The sequence below is a fragment of the Bos taurus genome, chromosome 10, assembly GCF_002263795.3.
Source record: "Bos taurus isolate L1 Dominette 01449 registration number 42190680 breed Hereford chromosome 10, ARS-UCD2.0, whole genome shotgun sequence".
Classification (NCBI taxonomy): Eukaryota; Metazoa; Chordata; class Mammalia; order Artiodactyla; family Bovidae; genus Bos; species Bos taurus.
Genome location: NC_037337.1, coordinates 85866827 through 85892988, shown reverse-complemented (window position 1 = coordinate 85892988; position 26162 = coordinate 85866827). Strand labels below are relative to the sequence as shown.

Here is a 26162-nt window from a genome sequence, read left to right as displayed (position 1 = left end):
TGCTGGATATCGGGCTAATGTTTGCGGAGCAGTGCCGCCCCGAAGGCTGGGCTTATAAAAATCTCTGAGCGGTATCTTCCAGAGAGCCAGAACCCCTGAGTCATCTGCCCCAGCTAGTCAGTCTCATCTGCTCTCTCCAGCTAACCGGAGCCCACTGAACACTCATCTCCCATCAGGCACCTCCTGGAGCTTGCACCCAAGACTCTGGCTGGTCTCCTGGATCTCTCTGGAAGGCCCTGTTAGCTGAGCGTGGCTCCTTTGCTTGGCAGCTTTGATCCTGACCAGTTCTCCTGGTGGCCCTGGCGGCCTTGAAGGCTCTACCCTGGGCAGGCAGGGCAGGCCGAGCCGCTGCCCTCCTACAGTCAGCTCTGTGGCCATCTTGAGGGCATCTAGGGTGACAGGCTCAGGGGGCCTCCTGGAGCTGGGCTCCACGCCACGACCTCTCGGCCGGGCAGCTTCATCGGTCTGTGCTCTCTGGGCTTCCCCGGACGCTAGATTTTAGAAAACTCCCAGGGCTTGCTGCCTGTTTTTCCTCTCAAAGACCTCCCAGGCCTCTCAGAGGCCTTGTCACCACCACCAGGGATAATGACTTACAAATGGGTGGGTCGTGCCCCCTCCCACTGGGGCACACAACTCAGAAGCCATGGGTAGGAGGGCCAGCCCTTTCTGCAGAACCCAGTGACTGACTGAGATCCTGGTGGGGAGGAGGCCTTCAGGGAACCAGTAAACTGAGGGAAGCAGTCCAGAGAGGCTTCGAGGTAACCAAGACGGCACAGCCCTCGGCCGAGGGGACATTCTGTGAGCTCCCTGGGAGGCAGCTCCCCACAGCTTTGGGCCGAAGGGCCAGAAATGGGCCTCAGCATTTTCAAATGGCAGGGATTTATTTTGAATGTTTTGTAAGGTTTCAAAAACCACACCAGCTTTGGGGTCGACACAAACGTCAACCAAACTCTTAAGTGGGACCAGATGCTCCCATGCTGGCCAAAGAGGTAATGGGAATGGCCTCCTAGTCAGCCCTTCATTCCGACTCTCGGACTCCATACCTCTGCCACCCTGCTTACCCTGCGTTTCAGTGAGTGCTTGGTAGACAATTTCTAATGGAAACCATGGGATATGTGAGGCCAGAGCCCAGCCCAGTCTGAGCTGGGGAGGCAAGACCCCAGAGGTCTTCTCCAAGAAGATCCCTCTGGGGAATTCACCGGGGTCTGGGCAAGTGGGTCTATAGATCGACAGTCAGGGTGGGTGAAAGCTCCTGGTGCTGTAGGGCTCCACTGGAGACCAGAGGGCAGAGTTTGGGTGGGCTGGGTGAATGGCCCTGATGGCAGCTGCTGGTCAGTGTCTCCTGTGGGGTCAGTGTCCTCGGTGCTGGGGGAAGGACTATCCCCCCTTCAAGTAAGTTCCAGCAGCCTGCCCGAATAAAAAGTGTACTCGCCACGCAGAGCGGCTTACGCTGAGTCCCCAGCCCCATTGTCCCACCAGCCTGCCACCTCCTCAGCCCCTCTTAAAGGACATTCTGGAGCCTGGCTTTTTCCATCACCCTCCCAGTTGCTCGGTCTCACCCTGTACCAGCCTGCCCGAGGGCTAAGGCTCCTCCCAGTGTGCATTTGTTGGCAGGGGATACAGATGTAGGTCCTTAAGGCTGTTGTGTGTGTGTGTGTCTTCCAGCTTCCCTTGGATTATCAACATTTGTTGGCAAGGGCCATGGTGATTATTTTTTGGTGAGAGGCCACGTGGACTTGGAGCGTGACTTCAAGTTGGGTCAACCTAGGTTGGAGTCTGGCCCTGACACTTCTTGTTTAGTCTTGGCAAGGGACTGAGCCACTCTGAACTTGCTTTTTGGTTGTCTTCGTGATCCCTGTGCCAGTGGAGTGCCTTCTTGTGTCAGGGGCTCTATATCCCTATCTTGTTGAATCCTCCCAATAACCCCATGAGGCAGGTATTATTATCTGCCTTGTACAGATGATGAGAGTGACGCTTCCCTAGGTCGTGCCACCAGTGGCAGAATCAGGATTCTGTCTTAGTGCCCACCCCTGGGCCGTGCGGCCTCCCTTGAGAAGGGGGACAGTGCCCAGCCTGGCAGAGTTTCCCCAGGCCCTGCCTGTAAAGGGCAGGACCATCAGACAAGTTCTGTGAATAATCCTGCTCTGAGCATCCCACGCTGACCCTGTCTTGGTGGCCCCACAGGAGGAATGTCTGCGGGGGACAGTGCTGCCCGGGATGGACAACGGCAAACAGCACCAACCACTGTATCAAACGTGAGTGCCTCCACTCCATCCACCCTCTCCCCGCCTCTCTCTCTCCACTGAGCTGGGCCGGGCGTGGCATCTCTAGAACCTGGAACACACGTGTCTTCCCCAATCCACCTCCTGAGCAGGCAGCCCCTCTCCAGTGGGAAGCAGTGGAAGGGAGTAGATGAAAAAGTGCCTCCAGGGATTTCCTCGGTAGTCCAGTAGTTAGGACTCTGTGCTTTCACTGCCGAAGGCCTGGTTTCAATCCTTGGTCGGGGAACTAAGCTCCCACAAGCTGCATGCCAAAAAAAAAAAAGACTCCTGATGACTGAACTGAAAATGACTTCTAAGATAAATCCCTGCTTGTGTTTATAAAGCTTCCTGTATGCCTCTTCTGATGCCCCTCTGTGTTGGGGCTCACCCCTAGCTTGCCCTGGGGTCTGCAGAACACACCTGGCCCCAGAGCCTCTGCATCACACCTTCCATGGGAAGAGGGCACTCACAGTGCGTGCTGTGGGGATCCACCTCTGCTCTGGCCCCTGGCCCCTGGGGCCATTCTACCAGCACGGTCAGATGAGTCTCTGCTTCTGTGTCTGGAGCAGTCTTCCTTTGGACCTCTCCCAAGCCTGGCAGGCTGGCCCAGATTAGAAAAAATACTGCCTACCAACCGCACCTTTACTACCACCAGCACGACTACCGTAACTACCATTGGCACTGTTATTCCTCCGACTGCCCCCAGCACCGTCATTACTACCACAGCTGCTGCTGCTGCTCCGACTGCTGTTACTGTACCGCCCACACCACCACCACTGATACCGCGACAATGACGATGACTATACTGCTACGAGCTAACAGCTGGGGACTTACTGTATACCCGACGCTGCGCTAAGCTCTTAACATACATCATCTTACTTGAGTCTCCCAGTCCTGTACCGTGAGTATTTACTGCTCATCGCAGTTACAGCCTAGGACACTGAGGCTCAGGTTGGCTAAGAAACATGCCCGAGGAGACAGTACTCTGAGTCTGGCTCAGGAGGCAGACTCTAGGCAGTCTGACCCAGAACCCCGTACTCTTACCTGTGCGGGTTTGCTTTCTCCCAATACTAACTGAGTTTAGGGCCTTCTGGACTCTGGGAGCGCCACAGGTGATGACTGGACAGTTTCAGAGAGCTTGGATCTTCCTCCCTCACACCCCGGGGCCCCTCTCGAGTCTTTATCAGCACCACACGCGCCCCCTCCAGTCTTTGTGGCAGTACAGGAGCTCTGCCCAGCTGTTCCTCCTGGATCCGATTCCACCCTCTGCCCTAAGCCTGGCTGCAAAGCCCTAGTCTCACCAGCACCCCTTCCTGCCCAAGGACAAGCCCTAGACCCTTTCCAGTGTGAGAGTTTCACAGCCAGTGGTCCAGCGGGGTGATGAAAGCTATGGTGTTCCTGTCCCTGATGGATGCCCTCATTTCTGCTCTCCTGATGCCTTCTGAGACGGGGATAGATAGGGATGCAATGGGGTTGCTTCCATTCCTACGGGGCTGGCTCACCAAGCTTCCAGTTCTGCCTCTGACCTCGTGGCCTTGACCCTCTCCCAGTCTGATGATGAAGCCTGGGCAGAATCTTAGGTCTCTCTGAGGATCTCCAGATAAAGACAAAACTCCAAACTCAGAAACAAACAGCAATGCAGATTTCTACCTGAAAATTCTTTCCTTTGGAGGAACCTGAATTAGTGGGGCTTGCAGAGGCTAGGTACGCAGTGACTAGGGGCACAGTTGGGGGAGGAACCCTTCTCCATAATTTGAAAGATAAGGACCGTGTGCCTCAGATGACTTGCTCAAGGTCACACAGCTCCTTAGTAGAAGATCTGGGACCTGAAATCGGTGACTCCCCTGGGCAGAGAAGCCAAGGATGTGGGTAGCCCAGTAAGTTTTACAATCAGGAGAAGCTCTGGGGCTGGGGACTGGACACTGGTATGTTATTAAAGTTCCGTAGGTGATTCTAGCCAGGGCTGAAGACTGCTAAGCAGAGTTTGGGGTCAATCATGGGAAGATCTGCTTTGGGGAGCCCTACTCAAATTTGAACGTTTCCACGAATCCTCTGTTGTTGTTCAGTCGCTCACTTGTGTCTGACTCTTGGTGACCCCATGGACTGCAGCACATCAGGCTTCCCTGTCCTTCACCAACTCCTGGACCTTGCTCAAATTCATGTCCATTGAGTCGCTGATATCATCCAACCATCTCATCCTCTGTCGCCCCCTTCTCCTCCTGCCCTCAGTCTTTCCCAGCATCAGGGTCTTTTCCAATGAGTCAGCTCTTTGCACCAGGTAGCCAAAGTATTGCAGCTTCAGCTTCAGCTTCAGTCCTTCCAATGAATATTCAGGACTGGACTGATTTCCTTTAGGATTTTCTGGTTTGATCTCCTTGCAGTCCAAGGGACTCTCAGGAGTCTTCTCCAGCACCGCAGTTCAAAAGTATCAGTTCTTTGGCACTCAGCCTTCTTTATGGTCCAACTCTTACATCCATACATGACTGCTGGAAAAACCATGGCTTTGACTGTATGGACCTTTATCAACAAAGTGATGTCTCTGCTTTTTAATATGCTGTCTAAGTTTGTCATGGCTTTCCGTCCAAGGAGCAAACATCTCTTAATTTAAAGGCTGCAGTCACCATCTGCAGCAATTTTGAAGCCCAGGAAAATAAAATTTGTCACTTCTACTTTTTCCCCTTCTATTTGCCATTAAGTGATGGGGCTGGATACCATGATCTTAGTTTTTTTGAACGTTGAGTTTTGAGCCAACTTTTTCACTGTCCTCTGGGATCTTATTAAAGTGCAGACTGTGACTCAGCAGGTCTGGGGTGAGGCTGGAGAGTCTGTTTCTAACAAGCTCCTAGGGGATGCTGATGCTGCTGGTCCACGGACCACACTTTGAGTAGCAAGCCCTGGGGGGCGCCTCTGGAAGCCCGGGGAGGGATTTGGGGCTAGAAATGAGGAGGAGGGCTCGTAAGTTCTAAAGAGCTTAGCAGAGAGTGTTGCTGATGTTTGAAGTTGGGAAGGCTGGCTTCAGAGTGGGTGGCCTTCTCCCTAGCTGCCCGAGGGTCTGGGCACAAGCCTCGCTTGGGCCTGAAGGCTCTCGATTTCCTGACTTGCTCATGACTTTCCAGCATCATTCTCTGCCAATCTGGAGTTTCAACACTGGAAACTCGAGGTTGGGTGAGTCTGCTGATTGTCAGAACTGACGTGTGTGCGCACCCTTGAGCCCAGAGCAGGGGGCAGCTGCTCCGGTGCGCCGTCAGTACCCACTCCACCCTGGGGGTCCTCAGCCCTGTTATTTCTCTCCCTGGTCTTCTGCTGCCCCTCTAGGTGTCTCTGGGACTCTGGCATGCAGGCTGGCAGCGCTCCAGGAGGACTTTGCCAGTGGGTGTTAGCCTCTCCCACTAAAAGTCGACTTGCCCACTGAAGGTCTGTGTACTAATTAGCTGGGCCCAATGCTGTTTGCTTGTTGCTATTTTGCTGCTAATGAGCCTAATGAGAACCACGTGGATGGTGGGGTGTTGGCCCTGGATGGCTGGTCCAAAGCTCTGTCAAGTATGGGCTCTTGCTTCCACGCCCTGTCAGCTGGCAGTCCTGCTTCCCCTGAGTGGTTTGCGTCTCCCTATCCCCTTCCCACGCTCTACTCCCCTGGCTGGAGCCAAGGCTGCCAGTACTGGGGAGTGTTCATGATTCTGGCCTAGCGGTTTCACAGATGTAGGGTGCCTCTCCTGGTCTGGCAAGATTGGGGGTGACAGGGAGGGGTGTGGGACATTCCCCCAACTGCCAAGTCTAGTCTCAGAAGGGTGCAGGGAGTCAATCCATCCTCTGGTCTCTTCCAGATACCTGTGGGTCCAGCCCACTGGCCACGCACAGGGAGTGATTGTCTTTGTGCCCTGGGTCTCCCCCGACCCCCGGCTTGCCTCCTCTCATGGAATCCTTGGTTGCCGTAACATACCGGCCATCTCCCTGGCAGCCTCTCTCTCTATTTCTGTCCAGCCCCTGGGCCTTGGGGAGCCACAGTGTCTGCAGGTGTCTGTTGCTGGAAGCCTAGCTGCTCTCTGCAGCCTGGCGGGGTCTGGAGCTGGGCCCTCGCCTCCTCCTCTGGTCTCGGTCTCCTCCTTCCCTTCTGTGGCTTTGCCAGCTCTGCCACACAATTTATGTGTTTATGTATTTGTGCAGGCAGCTCGCTGGGGCCTGCCGGCCCGCTCGGCTGAGGCGAAAGACTGCAGGGTGTGGGGAGGCTGGATCCTGTTTAGAGTTAGGGCTTTTGGAAGACTGTCCAGTCTTCCCAGACTGACTCACCCCAATACACACACAGCCTTTGCGGGGACTTCTAAAGGCTCATCCTGGGGAAGAGGATTTGAAGAATTCTCTGGCTTCTCCTTTTATCTCAGCCTAGATGCACAGGGGCTGGGGCTATTCTGGGGAAGGCAGAGGCTCTCAGGGAAGGGGCTAGGAGGACTACCACCCCCACGCCCCCACCAGGACTAAGGCACAGAGTGAGAACATGTACTTTAGATTCCGGTGCCAGATTCAAGGAGTCATGGCTTTGAATCCCGGCTCTGTGTCCTCAAGCAAGTGCCTGGCCCTGTCCCAGCCCCAGAGCCTCACCCAGTGAGTATAACACCCAGTAAGTGAGGATAACACCTCACCCAGTAAGTGGGTATAACAGTCTCTATAGAGCTGCTTCTAATAATAGTAACACACTCAAGATCTTACCGAGGGTTGGAACTTGATTATTAATTTTTAACCCTGACAACAACCCTCTTGTAAATCATATTTGACCTTTATCCCCATTTACAGATGAGGTTAACTCTTTGTCCAAGTCATGCAGCTGGGAATCGGCAGAGCCTGGGTGTGAATTTAAGTAGCCTGGTCCAGAGGACAGGGCTTGACACCACGCTCCTGGGAAACGAGTGAGTGCATATAGAGAGCCTGGCATGGGGTGACTTTGGCTGTGATCTTACTCAATCCAGGAGGCTATGCTGCCTGCCTGGGTTTAAATGCTGGCTCCATAGCTTAGCTGCAGGACCCTGGGCAAGATGTTTAAGCTCTCTGTGCCTCAATTTCTTTTTCCGTAAAATATGACTAATACTAGTCCCTGCCTCACAGAATTCTAAGGAACAAAGAGATAGCTTAGGGCAAATGTTTAGTTCAAAGCCTGGCATGTTCTGGGTGTTCTATACATGTCTGGCCTTGATGGTGAGAGCAGGGACTGTATCTTGTGGCCCCTGCGCCTGCAGCGCAGTGCAAGTGTTCATTGGATACAAGGAGCAAGGCTCACCAACAATGTGCTGAGCAACACAGGGCCTCTCCCAGGCCTGCGCAGAGAGGTCTCCTCCTGTTGCCCTGGGCTCATCAGCCTTTTCATAAAACTCCCCATGGTGCTCGGGAGACCCTGGAATGGCCTGGGCACTTGTTCTTGTGTTTTGGCCCCAAGCCTCTCTACGTGTGGGGCCATTACAACAGCATGACTTCTGGACCACATCTCAGTGCTGTGAGGATCCCCATCCCTTCTGATCTGAGCTTCTCCTGGGTTTCCCTGAAGGAGCTCTTCTGGCCCACCCAGCCCAGCCCTGCAAATGACCCCACCCCAAAGGCCAAGACTCTGGCCAGATGGGGAAGAGCCCCAACTTTGGAGCCAGACTCTCTGAGTTCAAACTCTTGTTCCATCACTTACTTGCACGGGGATCTCAGACAAGTTTCTGGACTGCTCTAAGCCTCAGTTTGTCCTTATGTCAAATGAGGGTCAGACTGGTACCATGGTTGTTGTGAGAATCTTCAGAGGAGATACTTGTAAAGAAATTGGCCCCAGGGTCTCCTAATGGTAAGTGCTGAGCAAATGTTAGGGAAAAGGGTCAGGGCACGTGTGGGATTTGCAGGTTCATTACTGATTGTTTAGGAACCAGCAGGAACTAGAGGCTCGAGCCTACCTATGGCTCATCTCTAGGTGAATCGTCTGATGAGATTCAGTAGTTGGTGGGAGTGGTAGAAAGGAAAGCGGAAGGTGTTAAGGGGAGTTATCACACAACTGCAGTGGAGACCCAGCTAACACAAAGGGTACAGTCCTAGCAAGAAACATTGCCCATCTCTACCCCCTCCATGTGGGGGTACCCTAGATCTTCCTGTTGAGCAGGCGTGTGCCCTCAAGTCTTTTTGCTCAAAGGAGTATATAGGAGATGTTCTTACCCAGGGCCTTCTCTGGAGGCTCAGATGGTAAAGAATATGCTTGCAATGCGGGAGACACAGAAGTCGCAGATTTGATCCCTAGGTTGGGAAGATCCCCTGGGGAAGGAAATGGCAACCCACTCCAATATTCTTGCCTGGAGAATTCCTTGGACAGAGGAGCCTGGTGGGTTACAGTCCATGGGGTCACAGAGTCAGACATGACTGAGCGACTAACTCACACGCGCACGGATGTACACACATGCATGCACACATATACACACACACAAAGAATTCTATGGACAGAGGAGCCTGGTGGGTTACAGTCCTTGGATCACAAAGAGCTGGACATGGCTGAGCAACTAACACTTTCACTTTCATTTCCCCAGGGGGTCCTGAAGCCAGGGGCTGTGTCCTGTCGATGCCAGTGGGGTGCCTACTTGGTACATGTGTATTAAAGGACTGAATGGGTGAATGATTACTTGGGTGACCTGACAGTTTCCTTCTGCCATCCCCAGCTGCCTCTTCTCATCTCCTCGGCTTTGCCTTTCCTACTCAACATCTTAATGTTGGGCTACCTTTAACGTTCTCCAGATCTTCCAAATCCTCCTCCCAGAGAGGGGGGACCGTGTGAAGCAAATCCAGCATTAGTTGCCCCCCTATCATTGAGTGCCAGTAGGCACTGTGCCAGACAATTAAAACACAACACTAATAAGAGTGGCAGTACTCGCTCTGTGCCAGGGATCACACTAAACCCTTCAGCACCCCCCGCCCTGTGAGCGGCCACCACATCGATCTCTGTGCCGGCTCCTCCCATGTCCCTTGGCTGCTGCTTCTCCTCTGCCCAGCAACTAAACATTGGACTGAGTTCTGGGCCCTCTTCTTTTCTTTTGCACTGCCCCGTCCTGGAGTGATCTAATGCATTCCCGTGGATGTGAGCATCGTCTCTGGGCTGATGACGCCCAGATTTATGTGCATCTTCAGCCAGACCTCTCCTCCAACCTCCAGACTCCTTTCATCCTGCTGCCTCCTCGACATCTTGATGCTCTTGATGCCTCCAGACAACCTCCCACCCCAGCTTTACCAAAGCGAGCTCATGGTTTCCCTCCCTCTGAGCCAATGTCCCTGACCAGGTCTTACCCACCCTGTTAAAAGGCAGCCTGTCTATCCGAATGCTCATGCTGCACTCTTGGGACCATTTAGGACACCTTCCTCTTGCTCGGGTTTTTGTCCAGTCCTTCCCCGAGCCCTGTGTGCTTCACTTCCTAAATCTCTTGGGAGCCTCTCTGCTTCTCACTCTCCCACCCCTCACCCCACAACCAATGCTTCTCCAGTCTGTGGTCCCAGGCAACAGCGCATCCTCCTAGGAGACCGCTGCCGCTGGCTGACTGCTCCCACTGTCCCCCTTACCCTCCGGTTCCATCTCGTAAATTGGATAATCACACGTGCGTGTGTGTTAAGTCGCTTCAGTCTTGTCTGACTCTTCGAGACCCTGTGGACACTAGTCCGCCAGGCTCCTCTGTCCATGGGATTCTCCAGGCAAGAATACTGGGGTGGGTTGCCATTTCCTTCTCCAGGGGATCTTCTCAACCCAGGGATGGAACCCACATCTCTTATGTCTCCTGCACTGGCAGGCGTGTTCTTTACCACTAGCACCACCTGGGAAGTCCAGATATTCACACATCGCTGGACAAACCTTCCTGCGGCAGTGTGTCCAGCCTCGTGTGTCAGCCCCTCGCACACCGAATCCAGTCTGGGTTCCTGGGATGTGCCGCCTCCAGGCTGTTCCACGAGATTTCTCTCATCTCTGTAGGTGGCTACCTCCTCATCCTCCTTCCGGTCTCTGTTTCCAGCTCCCCGAACTGCTCTGTGGAGAGTTGCCCCCAGCAGCCTTGTTTTTTTGGATCTCAGCCCCTCGACTGTTTCCTCCATCCTTCATATCCCGACTTCTCTTCCTCTGCTTGTTTGTTTACTCATTTTATGAGTCTTGCTGAGCTGGAGGCTCTGTGAAGAAAAGAATCTCTTTCTCTTCGAAAAAAAAAGTACGGTACCGTCCTAGGCAAAGAGTAAATGTTGGATGCATGACAGTTTTCTAGAGAAAACGAGACTGGCAGAGGTGATGAAACTTGGCTGAGGTCACCAGGCTGGAATTCAAATGCAGCTCTCTTTGACTGTAAGGCTGCCCTCTCCTCCACATGTCTGCCCTGGCCTTGGCTGAGTTATAAGTGGGAGTGGTGTACCCCTTCCCTCTCGACCTTCGTGGGTCTTGGGCATGGAGCTGGTGTGTCTGCAGAAGGGCTTGGATGGCTCCATGTCAGCCACAGATCTGTCCTCCATGTCCTGGAGCGGCTCCTCTGGAAAAGACAGGGTCCCTGGGCATGTCCCCGAGGAGGGCTGCTTCAGGATTCCATCCCATCTCCAGGGGCCCTCTTTAAATCCCTGCCTCCTCTAGACAGAGCCCTCGAGGCTGTGAAGGGGGTGGACCAGTGAGCTTCTGCTTTAGGGCAGGAGCTTGCGGCGAACCTGGGCCTCAGCCCCGGGCCTCCGAGTCCTACCCAGTGGTCCCTTCCTCATGCCTGCTGGAGCTGATGGGAATTGAGGCTGCTCTCTGCCCCAGTCCCTGGCCCCCCAACTGGCCCAGCATCTCGGCGTTTGTTAATGCAATTAGCAGGGCGGTCCATGCTGAGGGGCTGGGGGCCAAGGTCTGACTCACACCTCCCCTTCCTCCCCTCCGGCCGCCAAACGGTAGAGGCCCACTCGGCCTGCCAGACGACGACGTCTGCAGAGCGCGCGCGAGGGGCCAAGAACGGCATCTTTCTCTCATTAGAGGCTTTTATGTGAACACAACTGCTATTTTGGAGCCGGGCGCTTGGCTGGCCCCTGAGCCCCAGGGCTGCTTCCAGCCCTCCTGAGCTGCCGCCCCAGCCCAGCTGTGGTGGGAACAGCCGAGTCCTTAAGGACCTGACTTCTCCCACAGCCTGGCAGTTCGGGACCGAGTCGGGGTCTGGGGGGGGACACAGCCCCTGGTCAGAGTTTGGGTGTGGAGAGGACGAGTCCCCCGTGGATTCTGAGAGTGTATGAAGGCCAGTGAGGGGTTTCCTGGCCCCGGGGCAGGGGCGGGGCTCTGACATCAGGGTCCCCTTTTTTTGGGAATCAGAGGTCAGGCTGTGGAGAAACAGCTCAGGGCCACAGTTACTGCCGCCCTCCACCCCCCCCACCCCCTCCACTCCCCCCACCATCCAGTGAGATGAATTGCGAAGGCAAACTGAGGCTCCAGGTAGGAGTCTAAGGTGGGGTGCGAGGGAAGCGAAGTCCTGAGGGTGGTAGGAAACTGTCCTGCCTGCAAAGGCCTCCAGGTATGGAAGAAACAGGGCCCTGTCCTGAGGAAGGGACCGGGTACTCAGTGGGGGAGATCCTAGTGTTCCACTGAGGCAGAGTTTAGGAAAGATGGCGGTTTAATCTGAGGGGCTGCTGAGGAGCCTCGGGTGTGGGGGTGCTGGGCCCAGAGTCTAATCTGGAAGCTAGATTTATCTCCCAGACAAGACAGCGTGTGGGGGGCCTGGAGGCCTCGGAGGAGGGTGCGGGCTTAAGCCGCCCACCCTGAAGTCAGTGCCTCACCTAATGGATAACTGATGGAGGGAGAAGGCCTCTCTAAGTCCCAGGAGAGAGAGCTGATGACAAGAGGCCTGCATGATGAGGGTGGGTGGTGGGGAGGAGGCCGGCGTGTTCGGCACCTGAGAGGCAGCCCTGCCGCTGCCCCCCAGTGCGTGTTACATCTGTAACCAGGGCCCACGTTGTCATTGCCTTTTCCTGGGAAAAAGGTTGTGGCAGAGAAATCCAGAAGCCCTCTTGCTTCCATCCCAGGGGGTGTGGGTTTTTTTTTTTTTTTTTTTTAAGCTTTCTTTTTATTTTTAAAAGCTTTGCAAAATGCTGTCCAATACAACTTCCTGTGGAAACTTTCTGTGGAAATGCTCGGTATCCTGCCATCTAACATGGTAGCCATGAGCCTCCTTTAGCTGCTGAACCCTTGACATGCGGCTAGTGCAACTGAATTTTAAATTTTATTTAATCAGTTTCACTGTCAATAGCCCTGTGTTGCTCATGGCTACAGGCTTCCCTGGTGGCTCAGAAGGTAAAGAACCTGCCTGCAATGCAGGAGACCCGGGTTCAATCCCGGGGTTGGGAAGATCGCCTGGAGGAGGGTATGGAGACCCACTCCAGTATTCCTGCCTGGAGAATCCCCAGGGGGAGAGGCGCCTGACGGGCTACAGCCCATGGGGTCGTAAGAGCCGGACATGACTAAGCACAGCGCAGCACGGCTCATGGCTACAGCATTAGACAGCACTGGACAGCACAGCCCCAGAAAGTGCAAGCACTTCCACGTCCCTGATTTCTGCTGAGGCTCACACAACTCTTAGAGGCAGCAATTGTCAGACCCATTTGATGGACAAGACAACTGAGGCGCAGGTTGAGGCATCTCAGTGAGACAAGACATGCCCAGGGGCACACAGGTGGGGTGTGGCTGAGCGAGGGGTCAAACCAGATCTTCCTGACTCAACCCTTTTGCTACCAAGCCACTGTTCACAGAGTCTCTGAACAGATGGCAGGAGCAGCCTGCCTAGTGGAAGCTCTTTCCAGACTCTCCCCCGCCCCAAGCCTGCCCATTCTGAATTGGGTCTCCTCCCAAACGGAGGGGTTTTGTGTGGAAAATCTGAGCAAACCTCTTCTCCACTGTACTGGATGTGAAGGTGGAAGGGGGCACAGCCAGGAGTCGGGGGAGGGGGCGTGGTGGAGAGAACGATACTTTCTATTTCTTACTTTCAAAGCAGTTTCGGGAGTTTTCTTTTTATTTCCTCTCTTTTGGCATCCTGCTAACTTCACAGAGCTGAACTCCCCAAGCTGAAACTTTCCACATGTCCAATCCTCAGTGAGAAAGAGAGTGCCAGGAATGTGGAGAAGCCAGGGTTCAGGAGCCCAAATTATGAATGGCTAATGGCTGGCATTGGCGAGCGGGCATGGGAATCCAGGAGCAGGATCACCTCCAGGTTCTGAGGATGCTGGTCCCCGACAGGGAGGGGCTGGGTATGTCTTCAGTGGCTAGACATGGGCATTGTGGCATCATGCTTGATAACCCGTCACCAACAATCAACAAAGACTCGTTAGAGCCATATACCCGCTCTGGGTCGATTTCTCAAGTATAAGGCATGACCTCTGCTCTTATGGGAAAATGGGAGGAATGAGGATCCAAGCATGAAACGTGAAGACAGCCCAGCCTGCCACGCTGGGAATTTTCTCTCTTAAACTTCCCACAATGCCGCATGAAACTGCCTCTCTGGGGGTGCCGCAGCATTTCCTTTTTCGCTTTATGCAATCGCCCCTGCCATGGGCAATTCTGCAATGGCTGAGCACTAGATACTTCAGTTTTGAAATCTGTGCTCATTTGGCTTAGGAATGCTTTTCACGGTCTCCTTGAAACAAAAGGCACATGACCACTATGGCCCCCTCCTTCCCCAAGGGTTCCAAACTTCTGCATTTCACGCACCAGTAAATATCCAAAAACATCGTATGTACCAAAATACAGTAGCCAGCTTTTCATTTTGCCAAGTGAGGATATTAGAAACACCATTTGCCATCACCTTTAACCACTTCAAAGAACATTTTAACACCAGAAAAGGAGGCAAGATATAATCTTAAAATAAAAGACACTTAATTTTCTTTTTTATTGGAGTATAGTTACTTTACAGTGTTATGTTAGTTTCTGCTGTACAGCAAAGTGAATCAGCTATCCAGATACATCTCCCCCCGCTTTTTTGGATTTCTTTCCCATTTAGGTCACCACAGAGCACTGAGTAGAGTTCCCTGTGCTGTATAGCAGGTTTTTACTACTTATTTATTTTGTACATAGTATCAATAGTGTATATACGTCAACCTCAATCTCCCAGTTCATCCCACCGCCCACTTTCCCTTTGAGTATCTATATGTTTGTCCTCTGCATCTGAAAGACACTTTTTCAATGGGGAAGAAAATAGCGTTATAAGAAACACAAGAAACTGTTTTGTTTTTCTTGTATTATGGCAGGCCAGTAAAAACTGACCTGACTGTCCCTCTTCATGGACAGGCACTTGGAACCATCATTTGGGTCCAATTGGGAGTGGTTTTGGGGGGAGTGGGGAGGGAGGAGAGGAGTTTATGCTCCAATCCCATAATGCAGATGCTCAGCTCAGAGCAAAACACTGTAGTGAGGGAATCCCTACCTGCTGAGACTTGAGAAGACAACGAAGAGAAGGATGCAAATGAAGTTGGTGAGAGCTGGCTCACAACCTCTGAAATCGCAGCACTTGTTTCAGGAGGACCTTTCTTAGCCGACCTGGCCTCTGTGCTGTTTCAGAAATGACTGGTCCAGAAAGGTCATCTTTCCAAACGGGTTTTTTCTGCCAACACGTCTGGCTGGTTTGGAAGCCTTTTAGAACTTTTATCGACCACAATATTACATACATACATACATGCCAGTTTTATAGTTTCCCCCAGCCACCCACTTACCATGAGCTGTTTGTTCATCACACCAACCAAAGTTTGCCAAGCCTGGTCCTCGTTGAAGATCTAACTGCCTGGTGGCAAGGGGCTTCCATGGTTTTGAGAACCCACCACGGGGCCGGGCTTCCTCCATACAGGGAGCAGTCTTGTTGTCTTTGTATCCCTGGCACCCGATCTGACCCAGAGAGTGTGCTCACTAAATGTCTGCGGATGTATTGGTGAATGAGGCAGAACCAGGGACAGGCAAGTCACAGGGAAGTACAGGCTCAAACTGCAGGATGTGGGGCGTTGGATTTTTAGAGAGTGAATGATCTTGTTGTTAAAGTCAAGGACGGGCCATCCTTGCAGCCCAGGAGGGGAAGGACAGAAGCTAGACTGGTTTGGAAAGGCTCTCTTAAGGGCAAAGACCACCCACGCGGAGGCGGAATGGAAACGGAGACTGGGAGGGGCTGTGTGACCTTTCCCTCCCCCATGGCAGGCTTGGCCAGCAGAGAGGTATGGGTGGATCTGAGGGGCTAGGAGTAATGTAGCATCTGTAGTCCACATGGGAAACCACTCAAGCCCTCCCTTTCTACTCCATCCCCAAGATAAACCAGGGCTGACACCTGTCCTGCGCAAACCTGCTTCTGCAGTGTTCGCTGGTCCTGGTTTGGCCCCAGGCAGCCTGTGTCTCTGGTGGTGGTGGTGACAAGGGCTTGGCGGGTGGTTAGGTGGGGGCTTGCTCCACTTGGGCAGGTGGAGGGGCAGCCAGGTGATAGGCCAAAATCCTGCTAAGTGGCAGTTTGTGTTTGCGGAAGTGCTCAGGGTTACAATTCTCTCACAGAGACTGCTTACCTGGAGGTCTGGGGCCTACCAGGAACAGATGCCCAGGCATTGAGGAAAATGCTCTTGCCTTAGGATCTAGCTCGTGGTTGGGATCCTACAGTGAGACCTAATATTTCCTTACTTGCTCCTGAGTAGGCAAGCTGCCCTTGGTTTACACTATGCCCAATCTATTCACCCTTTCTGTCTCTGGTCAGTGACACCACCTCCAGGGAGCCTTCCCTGACTTTCACGTCTTGCCTCAGGCTGGGTTAGAGGCTCTGGTCAACACTTTTCACATGCCCTATGTCCTGGCTTCCATATGAGACAGGACACTCCTTGAGAGAGGGAACCTCTTTACCACTGGCCTCAGACCTAGTGAGTGCTCGGTGAATGTCCACTGAGTGAATGCATGAGCTGCTAAACATCCTCCCTCTATCTCAGATTGACTGTGTGGGCTTTGGAGAGGAATGGCTCTGATGGTCTGAGGTCTCTACCACCAGAGCTGACCTGGGATGCACAGCGTCCTGGGGCAGGGCTCCCAAGGATGCATTCAGTAGCTAACTTAAGACCAACAGATCCCTTTTGTTGTTTCATCATCAGCTCTGGGCCAAGGTTCAGAGGTGGGTCAGCCCTGCTGGAGGCAGTGGGGGTGGATGGAGCCTGGGCTTTTCAGTCAAACGCTCCTGGATTGGGTCCTCCATCCAATACCGCCTGGCTGGGTGACCTCTGCACGTCTTTTAATCTCTCTGAGCTTCAGAGGCATTATTTGTAAAATGAGAATCACAATCCCACTTGCTGTATAGGATTGTTTTAGGCTTAAATGAGACAGTGTATCGGAGAAGGCAATGGCACCCACTCCAGTACTCTTGCCTGGAAAATCCCATGGATGGAGGAGCCTGGTGGGCTACGGTCCATGGGGTCGCTAGGAGTCAGACATGACTGAGTGACTTCACTTTCACTTTTCAGTTGCATACATTGGAGAAGGAAATGGCAACCCACTCCATTGTTCTTGCCTGGAGAATCCCAGGGACAGGGGAGCCTGGTGGGCTGTTGTCTGTGGGGTCGCACAGAGTCGGGCACGACTGAAGCAACTTAGCAGCAGCAGCAGCAGCAGCTGCCATAATTAAAGAGCTTCCCAGGTGGCTCAGGGGGTAAAGAATCTGCCTGCAATGCAGGAGATGCAGTAATTATGGGTTCAATCCCTGGCTTGGGGAGATCCCCTGGAGGAGGGTATGGCAGCCCACTCTTGCCTGGAGAATCTCATGGACAAAGGAATGTGGCGGACTACAGTCCATGGGGTCACAGAGAGTCAGATGTGACTGAAGCGACTGAGCATGCAGGCACACTGTAATAAAAATAATATCGATTGTGTTGTAATGAAATATATGCTAGGAGTTAAGGAGGAAAAGAGGTGTAAGGGACAGTCACTGCACTTGGGGTGCTGGTCATATTATTTAGGGAGTTGAGACACATCCATAAAGAATCTATCACACTGATGGTGGGCGGGGCTTCCCTGATGGTTCAGTGGGTAAAGAATTTGCCTGCAATGCAGGAGACACAGGAGACACGAGCTCGATCCCTGGGTCGGGAAGATCCCCTGGAGGAAGAAATGGCAACCTTGACAGGCTACTGCCCAAAGGGTCGCAAAGAGCTGGACACAACTGAGCACGAGCCCAGACGGACAGACTGACAGTGGCCCGTCAGGCATGAGTGCTGTGTGCTGTGGTTCAGAGGAGGGAGCAGTACCTGGAGTCAGGTCATCTGGGATGGGGGGCAGGGAGGCCTTGAGGGAACAGCAGGACTTAGTGGAGAGGAACGGGAGAGAGCCCCACGGAGGGGACACAGCACACACAGAGGCTGACAGGAGAGAAGAGGAAACCATGCCTGCAGGCCAGTCCCAGCTGGACAGACCACGCACAGGGAGCGCTAAGCGTGTGTAGAACACGGTGTCTGGGGTGCGGCCGGTCACGCAGTCTTTGATGGGTGGTCTGAACACGGCCGGGCGGCCCTCACCCTCTCCCTGTCTCCGCAGCCGTGTGCCAGCCACCCTGCCAGAACCGGGGCTCCTGCAGCCGGCCCCAGCTCTGTGTGTGCCGCTCAGGCTTCCGCGGAGCCCGCTGCGAAGAGGTCATTCCTGAGGAGGAATTCGACCCCCAGAACTCCAGGCCAGCACCCCGACGCTCGGCCGAGGGACCCCCCAGCCTGCGCAGGAGCAGTGTGGCCAGAGAAAGCACCACGGCCAGAGTGCGCCCCCCAGCGCCACAGCTGCAGCGGGCCAGGTAAGTCCCCTTCCTCAGCAGGCCCTCCCTTCTTTGGGGGGAGGGTGTGCAGCCTCTTTGCGGGGGCTTCTGCCTTCGGCCTGTTTGGTGAACACCTTGATGGAGAAGGCTGGAGGGACTCTCCTCCCCTCCCCCAACCCCACCGGAGGGGTGGTGAGCGGGTCTGCAGGTTTCAGGGTTGGCACAGGCTCTGGCAGACTGGACTACACGGTGGCGGTGGGAGGGGAGCTGCTACCCTCCAGGTCCTGGGAGAAAGATGAGGAGGGCATGTGCCTGGACCCAGGCCCTCTGCTTTCAAATCCTGGTTGCCACTTCCTAGGTGGGTGACCTTGGGCAAGTTACTTACCTCTCTGATTCCTCATCAGTAAGGTGGGGACAACGACGATGATGATAACCATGGAATTGTAAGGATTAAATTCGTTAATAAGAAGAAAGTGTTTAGAAGGGTGCCTGGCACAGAGTAAACTCTATAAATGTTTCTCCTCCGCTTCCTTCTTTTCTACCTGTGGTCCGTGCAATGCGGGAAGGACTCCTCTGTCAGAAAAAAAACCCTTCCAGGACTTCCCTGGTGGTCCAGTGGTTAAGACTCTGCTTGACTGCAGGGGGCCACAAGTTCGATCCCTGGTCGGGGAACTAAGATGCCATATGCTGTGCTGCAAAAAAAAATAATAAAAAACAAAAAGTTTTTAAAAAGCCACTTCAGCTCTCTTGCCATCAGTGCTAGCAGCCTCTCTCCTTGGAGCAGCCTGCAGGAACATGTAGTGGAAGGCAGAAGGCTAAGAAGTGGGAAGGGGGTGTTCTCGGGCAGAAGTCCCTGGCCTACTTGCCAGCCAACCTGGCCAGACATTTCCTAGCTCAGGACAGGAAGTCTGAACTTTGGTAAACTGGTCCGTTTCTGGGGGCTGTGTTTTCTTTTTGGTTTTTCAGGTTAGTTTTTCCATTTGCTTCCTACTAAGGAAGTTCTTTCTGAAATGTTTGAACCTTGTCTTGCTGAACTCAGGGAAAAAAAGGATTTGCCCTCCCGGAGGAGGCTGACAGAACCAGCAGGAGGAGGCTGACCTCGAGGCCAGGTCCCCAGTGGGAAAGCTCAGGAGAGAAAGGAAAGGAGCTTGAGGTTGTCCAGCCACTCTGAAGCGGGGAGAGCGGGGACAGACCAGGGTCTTGGTAGGGGTGTTTCACCACCCAAGCGAGCAGGTGGTTTCTGAGGGCAGCCAGGAGCAGAAAAAAGCAGAAGGGTGAACTTGGGTCAAGGCCTAGGGAGCACCAAAGTCAAAACCAGAAGAGCCAAACTCTTTGGCCAAGGCCTTGGGATGCCAGAGCAGAGAGAGAGGCAGAGCTAAGGGCCAGGTGGGCAAGGCAGGGGGCACGGCGAACCGCCTGGGACTGGCTGTGACCAGCTGGGCAGGGCCTGAACCTTGTTCTAATGGGTCCCAGCTCTGGGTCCAAGGTGGGCGGGCCTGGTGCAAAGGCACTTGGAGGAGCCCCAGGGGTGGCAGCTCCAGGGCCGGTCCTGGAAGCAGGGTGGAAGCAGAATCCTTCTAGCTGGGCTTCTCCCTGCCCCTCTCCCCAAAGCTTCTTTTGGCTTGTGGGATTTGTTCATTTTATAGTGCATTTATCCCTCTGTGTTGGTGCTTGCTTGGCAGGTCATTCTGTCCCCTTGGATCCTTGAGTCGGAACTGTTTGACATGCCCTGCCCCGTCTTCCCAGCCTCTCCAGCTCCTCTTTTTCAAAGCCCAGTCCCACTTCCTCCAGAAAGCACCCCCTCCGTCGTGTCTGCCCAGCTCTGACCTCCTGCAGCACATGCTTGGCCCACGTCCCTGGAGTCTGTGCCCTGTGTCTGCAATCAGCCTGTGCGGCCTGCGCCCTGGAAGTCAGTGCCTGTCTCAGGCTGGATGTCCCCACAATGCCACCTTGCAGAAATCACTCCATCTGCGTGGCTTTCTGTCGCTTGGTCCCAACTTAAGAGTGACCTCACAAAGGGCCCGCTTGGCCCTGAGCCCTCACTTTGCCCGGGAACCAAGGGCACGCCCGCCCCCGCTGCCGTGGGGAGGGGGCCATGCCTCCTGGGTGCTGCACTTCTTACTTGGCCTCGGGATGGTCTCTTCATTTGCTCCCTGGACCAGGAGCTCCCTGAGGGCAGGGACCACCGCGTCCTCCTCTTTCATAGACGTGTCTGGTGCCTCACATTACCCCCAGCACTCTGTAGTCAACACAAGCTGAAGGAGAACACGGATGAGGCGCGATGCTGGGGAGAGGAGGAGGCCGGGAGGGGAGGAAGACGAACCCTGTGAGGCTTTGGTCCCCAGGGAGGGTCCCCCGTGAGCGGGAGGCAGTGGAGGACAAAGGCCCGGGGTGAGGTCTCTGGCCCCACAGCAGGGCTGTCCTCTCTGAGCTTCACAGGCTCCCTGGCCAGGGACTACTGTGATGTTTTTAATGAGCTACAGCCTCCAGGCCAGCACGGTCTCTCTCTCTCTGCCCTGGCGCCTCAATGCCATGAAATCTGGGAAAGTCCGAGCGGCCCGCTGTCGGCCCAGCTGTGTTTTGCTTTGGGAGGCCAAGTCCCACTTGCCTGGTGGTGTCAGACATTTCCTGTGAGCCTGGCCAGCTTTCCCAAGCAGCCCTGGCCTCTCTCCTGATGGCAACTTGGACAGGCCTTTGGTGTCCAGATAAAGGGGGTGACATAAATGCAGTGGGCACTCTAGGAGGGCGGGGTGCAAAATGAGCAGGGCGGGGAGACACTGCAGGGGCTGCTGACGGCCAGAGGCTGCCTTCAGGACAGCACTAGACAGAGGCCAAGGGACTTGTGTCTCAGAAGGAAGATGCGAGGGGGCAGTGGTGGGGGGCGCGTGGGAGAGCCTCGGGCAGCAGGCAGCACGCCCTACAAGAGCCAGACGTGGACTGATGTTGTCCAGCTGTGGCCTGGGCTGGCTGCAGAGGCCCGGAGACTCCCTCTGAGACTCAGGTTCAGACTTCTTCCCCAGGCTGGGCAGAGAGCCTGCCGCACCTGGGGAGCAGGAGCCAGGCAGCTGGGAAAGAGCCTCAGGAGACTGGGAGAAGGAAGTGGTTATGACAGCCTAGGACGAGCAGGCCTGGAAAACAGTGCTTCACACCCGTGCTTCTCAGCCTGCAGTGGCATGTGACTCGTGTTAACTTGTTAACATAGGAACTTGTTAACATGCAGCCTCTGATTTGGCAGGTCTGGGGTCAGCCTCTCTATTATGATCTCAGGTGATGCTGATGCTGCTGGTCCAGGGACCCCCTCCCACCTTGATGTGTGAGAGTCTAAGACTGTAGTTTGGATTCAGAGACTCCTGGAGTCCAGTTCTGGATTTACCAGCTAGCTGTGTGACATCTGCTGTGCTCAGTCACTCCGTTGTGTCCAACTCTTTGCGACCTATGGGCTGTAGCCTGCCAGGCTTCTCTGTCCATGGGATTCTCCAGGCAAGAATACTAGAATGAGTTGCAGTGCCCTTCTCCAGTGGGATCTTCCCCACCCAGGGATCAAACCTATATCTCCAGCATCTCCTGCGCTGCAGGCAGGTTTATTACCCACTGAGCCACCCTGGAAGCCCTGGTAGCTCAGATGGTAAAGCATCTGCCTGCAATGCAGGAGACCCAGGTTTGATCCCTGGGTTGAGAAGATCCCCTGGAGACAGACACAGCAACTCACTCCAGTATTCTTGCCTGGAGAATCCCCATGGACAGACCATGGGGTCACAAAGAGTCAGACACGACTGAGTGACTAACACTTTGTGTGACATCAGACAAATATCCCAACCTCTCTGAGTCAGTATCTCCTCCTAATGGGATTGCAGAGGGGAGGAAATGAGACCATGTGAGTAGAGCATGTAGTACGGTGCCTAATGTGAGCACTAATTAAGATACGGGTTAGTGTTCAGTATGTGTTAACCATCAGTGGACGAGTTCTCTTTGCTATGGGGACCTGAGTGGCAAAAAGCAGGCCAACAACTGGGACGCCGTGTGTGTGCGCGTGCCGACCTGCTCTGGGGAGAAACCAGAGCCCAGCCCCAGCCTCAGGGGTGGTGTGACCCAGCAGTGGCATCAGCAGTGGTTTCTGGCTGGCTTGGCTTCTCCACCAGGACCGTTCTCACCAGCCCTATGGGGGAGTGGGGAGGGGAGGCATCACAACACTTCTCAGAATGGGAGGGACTCCACGGGGGTTGCTTCTTAGTCTGGTCTGAGGACGTAGAGGCAGGGCCCTGGGGACATCCTCGGCGGGCTTGGTCAGCACTGCAGCAACAAGGGGGATTGTTGAGGAGGACAGGCGGGATCGGAGGAGAAATGTCTGGGAAGCTCTGAGGCCCATGGTGATGGCTCTCAGTAGACTGTTCCTGAGAAGGCAGGCTTCTTTCCACTGTTTCTTTCCATCTCTCCCTCTCCTCCTCTATCTCCTCCTCTTCGCACACCCTGCAAAGTTAGATGTTTAAAACAATGCTGCATATATGATCCTTCAGTTCTATAGGTCAGCCATCTGACATGGGGCTCACCAGACTAATGGCAAGGGGTCGGCAGGGCTGAGTTCCCAGAGGCTCCGGGGCGGGGGGCCGGGTGCGGAGGGAATCTGTTTTCTTGCTCATTCAGGTTGTTTGTTGGCACAATTCACTTCCTTGCAGTTGTAGGACTAAGGTCCTCACTTCCTTGATGGTTGTCACTTGAGGGCCATCACGTCTAGAAGCCGCCCACATTCCTTGGCCTCTTGCCACCTTCCTATCTTCAAAGGCAGCAACAGCGGGTGAACGCTTCATGTTTTAACTCTTCCCCTCTGCCTCCCTCTCCAGCTGAATCTCTCACTGACTCCTCTGCCTTCTTCTACCACTTTTAAGGGCATATATGATTACATGGGCCCCCTTGGATAAGCCAGGACACCCCCCATTTTAAGGTCAGCTAATTAGCAACTGTAATTCCACCTGCAAACTCGATTTCCTTTTGCCATTTCATGTAACGTGTTCAAAGGCATAACATGAGGGGAAAGAGACCATGGGGGCCAGCCACACCCACACCCCAGCCGTTCCAGCTGGGACCCTCCACCTGCAGTGTCACAGCTCCTCTGATCAAGGACATGCCACAAAGGCGGCCCTACATGAGTGATCTGGCCCCCAAACATCTCCAACACAGCTCTTACCACTCACTTACTCTGCTTCTGCCACATGGGCCAGTAGGTTTTCCCTGGAATATGCCAGAGATGCTCCCACCTCAGGGCCTTTGCACTTGCTGTACCCCCTCCCTGGAACACTGTGTTCCTTTCCTAGGGCTGCCATAAGGACAAACAGAGTGGCTTAAAATAACAGAAATGTATTCTCTTACAGTTCAGAAGGGAAGAGCCCAAAATTAAAGTCTTGGTAGGGCTGTTCCTTCTAGAAACTCTGAGGACAATCTGTTCCATGCTTTCCCCCAGCATCTGAAGGCTGCCTGCAATCCTACAAATCCCTTGGCTTGTAGTTGCATCAGCCTAGTCTCTGCCTCTCAAAATACATGCTGTATTATTTATGTGTGTGTTGGTGGGGGGGATTCTTATAAGAATAGCAGTCACTGGATTTAGGGTCCACCTTAATCCAGTAGAATCTCATCTAACTTTAACTAATGACATTTGAACCACTCCCCCCCATAGCCAAATAAAGTTATATTCACAGGTTGGCAGTTAGGACCTCAACATACCTTTTGTGGGGGCAGAGGAGCACCCAATTCAACCTGCATCAAACCCTCTTCCCAGTCACATATGCACAGGGCTCACTTCCTTCCCACTCCAAGTCTTCCCTTCTCAGTGGGACTCTTGGACGCGTTCACCTGATTTTATTTTACTTAAATTTTTTTTATTGGAGTGCAGTTGCTTTACAATGTTGTGTTGGTGTCTACTGTACATCAGAATGAATCAGCTATTGTTGTCGTTCAGTCACCAAGTCGTGTCTGACTCTTTGTGACCCCATGGACTGCAACTCTCCAGGCCTCCCTGTCCCTCACCATCTCCCAGAGTTTGCCTAAGTTCATGTCCATTGAATCGATGATGCCATCCAACCACTGCATCCTCTATTAAAAGGTTTTAGGGGTCAGAATCGCTATATGTATACATATATTCCCTCTTTTTTGGATTTCCTTCCCATTTAGGTCACCACAGAGCACTGAGTAGAGTTCCCTGAGCAATACAGTAGGTTCTCATTAGTTACGGATTTTATGCTGCTGCTGCTGCTAAGTCACTTCAGTCGTGTCCGACTCTGTGTGACCCCATAGACCGCAGCCCACCAGGCTCCTCTGTCCCTGGGATTCTCCAGGCAAGAATACTGGAGTGGGTTGCCATTTTCTTCTATGGATTTTATACATAATAGTATATATATGGGGCTTCCCTGATGGCTCAGCAGTAAAGAATTTGCCTGCAATGCAGGAGACCCGGTTTGATCCCTGAGTCAGAAAGATCCCCTGGAGGAGAGCATGGCAAACCACTCTAGTACCCTTGCCTAGAGAAGCCCATGGACAGAGTAGCCTGGCAGGCTGCAGTCCATGGGGTCGCACAGAGTCAGACACAACTGAACGACTAAGCAGCAGAAGCAGTAGTGTATATATGGGCTTCTCTGGTGGCTCGGTGGTAAAGGATCCACCTGCCGATGCAGGAGACGTGGGTTTGATCCCCGGGTCGGGAAGATCCCCTGAAGAAGGGACTGGCAACCAACTCTAGTATTTGCACCTGGGAAATCCGGTGGACAGAGGAGCCTGTTGGGCTACAGTCCATGGGGGCACGAAAGAGTTGGACACGACTTAGTGACTAAACGACAACAACTGTGTGTATGTGTCAGTCCCAGTTTCCCAGTTCACCCCAGTCTCCCCTCCCCTCTTTGTGTCCATACGTTTATTCTCTTTGTCTGTGTCTCTGTTTCTCCTCTGATTTGAAACTGCACACCCCCAAACACTCCCTACCCCCTACCCAACTATTCTTTTTCTTACCTCAGTAAAATGTCAGGCCCAGGAGGATGGGGGTTTTCTCTCTCTTCTCTGCAATGTGTCTCCAGCACCTTGAACATGACTGGCTTAGAACGGAGTGGAGCCAGCAGGGCTGAGGGCAGCTCGACTCTCTCCCCGTCATCTTCACTTCTCACAAACCCTGCGGTGGGTTCCCAAAGTCCCCGTTCTGCTAACAAGCCTCGGGGGGTGTGCCAGGCCTCTCGGGGCTCTCGTCTGTGGGGAGAGGGAGGAAGGGCAGGGGCACTGGGGCAGCTCCTGACTCAGGCCTGGCTGTGCCACTGGGCACGTGTGGCTGTGTGTGCCTGCAGGGTGGGCAGGTGTAGAACTCGCCTCCTCGGGAGGACCCCTGGCATCCTTCAGCCCCATGTCTCCACTCTGGCCCCCCGGGGACTTCCTGATGTGTGACCTTTAACCTGCTCTGGCTGAGAGCGAGCCTGCAGACTTCCTGCAGGAGGTGCTGCCTCCCTTCGCGCCCAGGCCTCCTGCAGGGGCTGTAGGGACTCTGCCCCAAGGGGTGGTCCCTGCCAGTCTGCACCGTGAACCACCGCAGCGGGGACCCAGGCATCCTTCCTAACAGAATAACAAGGCATTTGGCCAGGAGATCAATGACCTGGAATCAAACCAGGTCCCTGGGGACAGGGCAGCAGGTGCAAGAAGGCAACCCCACTGTGTGTTTGCTGGGAAAGCACTGGGCTTTGGGGTCTTGCCGCTGCTGCTGCTAAGGCGCTTCAGTCGTGTCCGACTCTGTGCAACCCCATAGACGGCAGCCCACTAGGCTCCGCCCTCCCTGGGATTCTCTAGGCAAGAACACTGGAGTGGGTTGCCATTTCCTTCTCCAATGCATGAAAAGTGAAAAGTGCAAGTTAAGTCTCTCAGTCGTGTTCGACTCTATGCGACCCCATAGACAGCAGCCTACCAGGCTCCTCTGTCCATGGGATTTTCCAGGCAAGAGTACTGGAGTGGGGTGCCGTTGCTTTGGGGTCCAGCAGCATTTAAACCCTAGTGTCCTTGAAAACTATCAAGCAAGTCGCTTCCCCTCACTGCAACTCAAGTTCTTTGAAGCGGGAACAGTGATGCCCATCTCTTGGGGTGGCTGTGAGAGTTCCTTGAAATAATGCACAGAGAGTGATTAGTGGGGTGTCCAGAAAAAAATCCCTTACCG

General features: G+C 53.9%; 1 protein-coding gene across 4 annotated transcripts in view; it reads left to right on the top strand.

The window, feature by feature from the left end:
- LTBP2 (latent transforming growth factor beta binding protein 2) overlaps positions 1 to 26162 on the top strand; it is a 110113-nt gene that overhangs the window by 6079 nt on the left and 77872 nt on the right. For all 4 annotated transcript variants that reach the window (XM_059890222.1, XM_059890225.1, XM_059890224.1 and 1 more), the window contains 2 exon segments: positions 2185 to 2255; positions 17782 to 18028. In XM_059890222.1, the coding sequence (XP_059746205.1) occupies positions 2185 to 2255; positions 17782 to 18028 (318 nt within the window).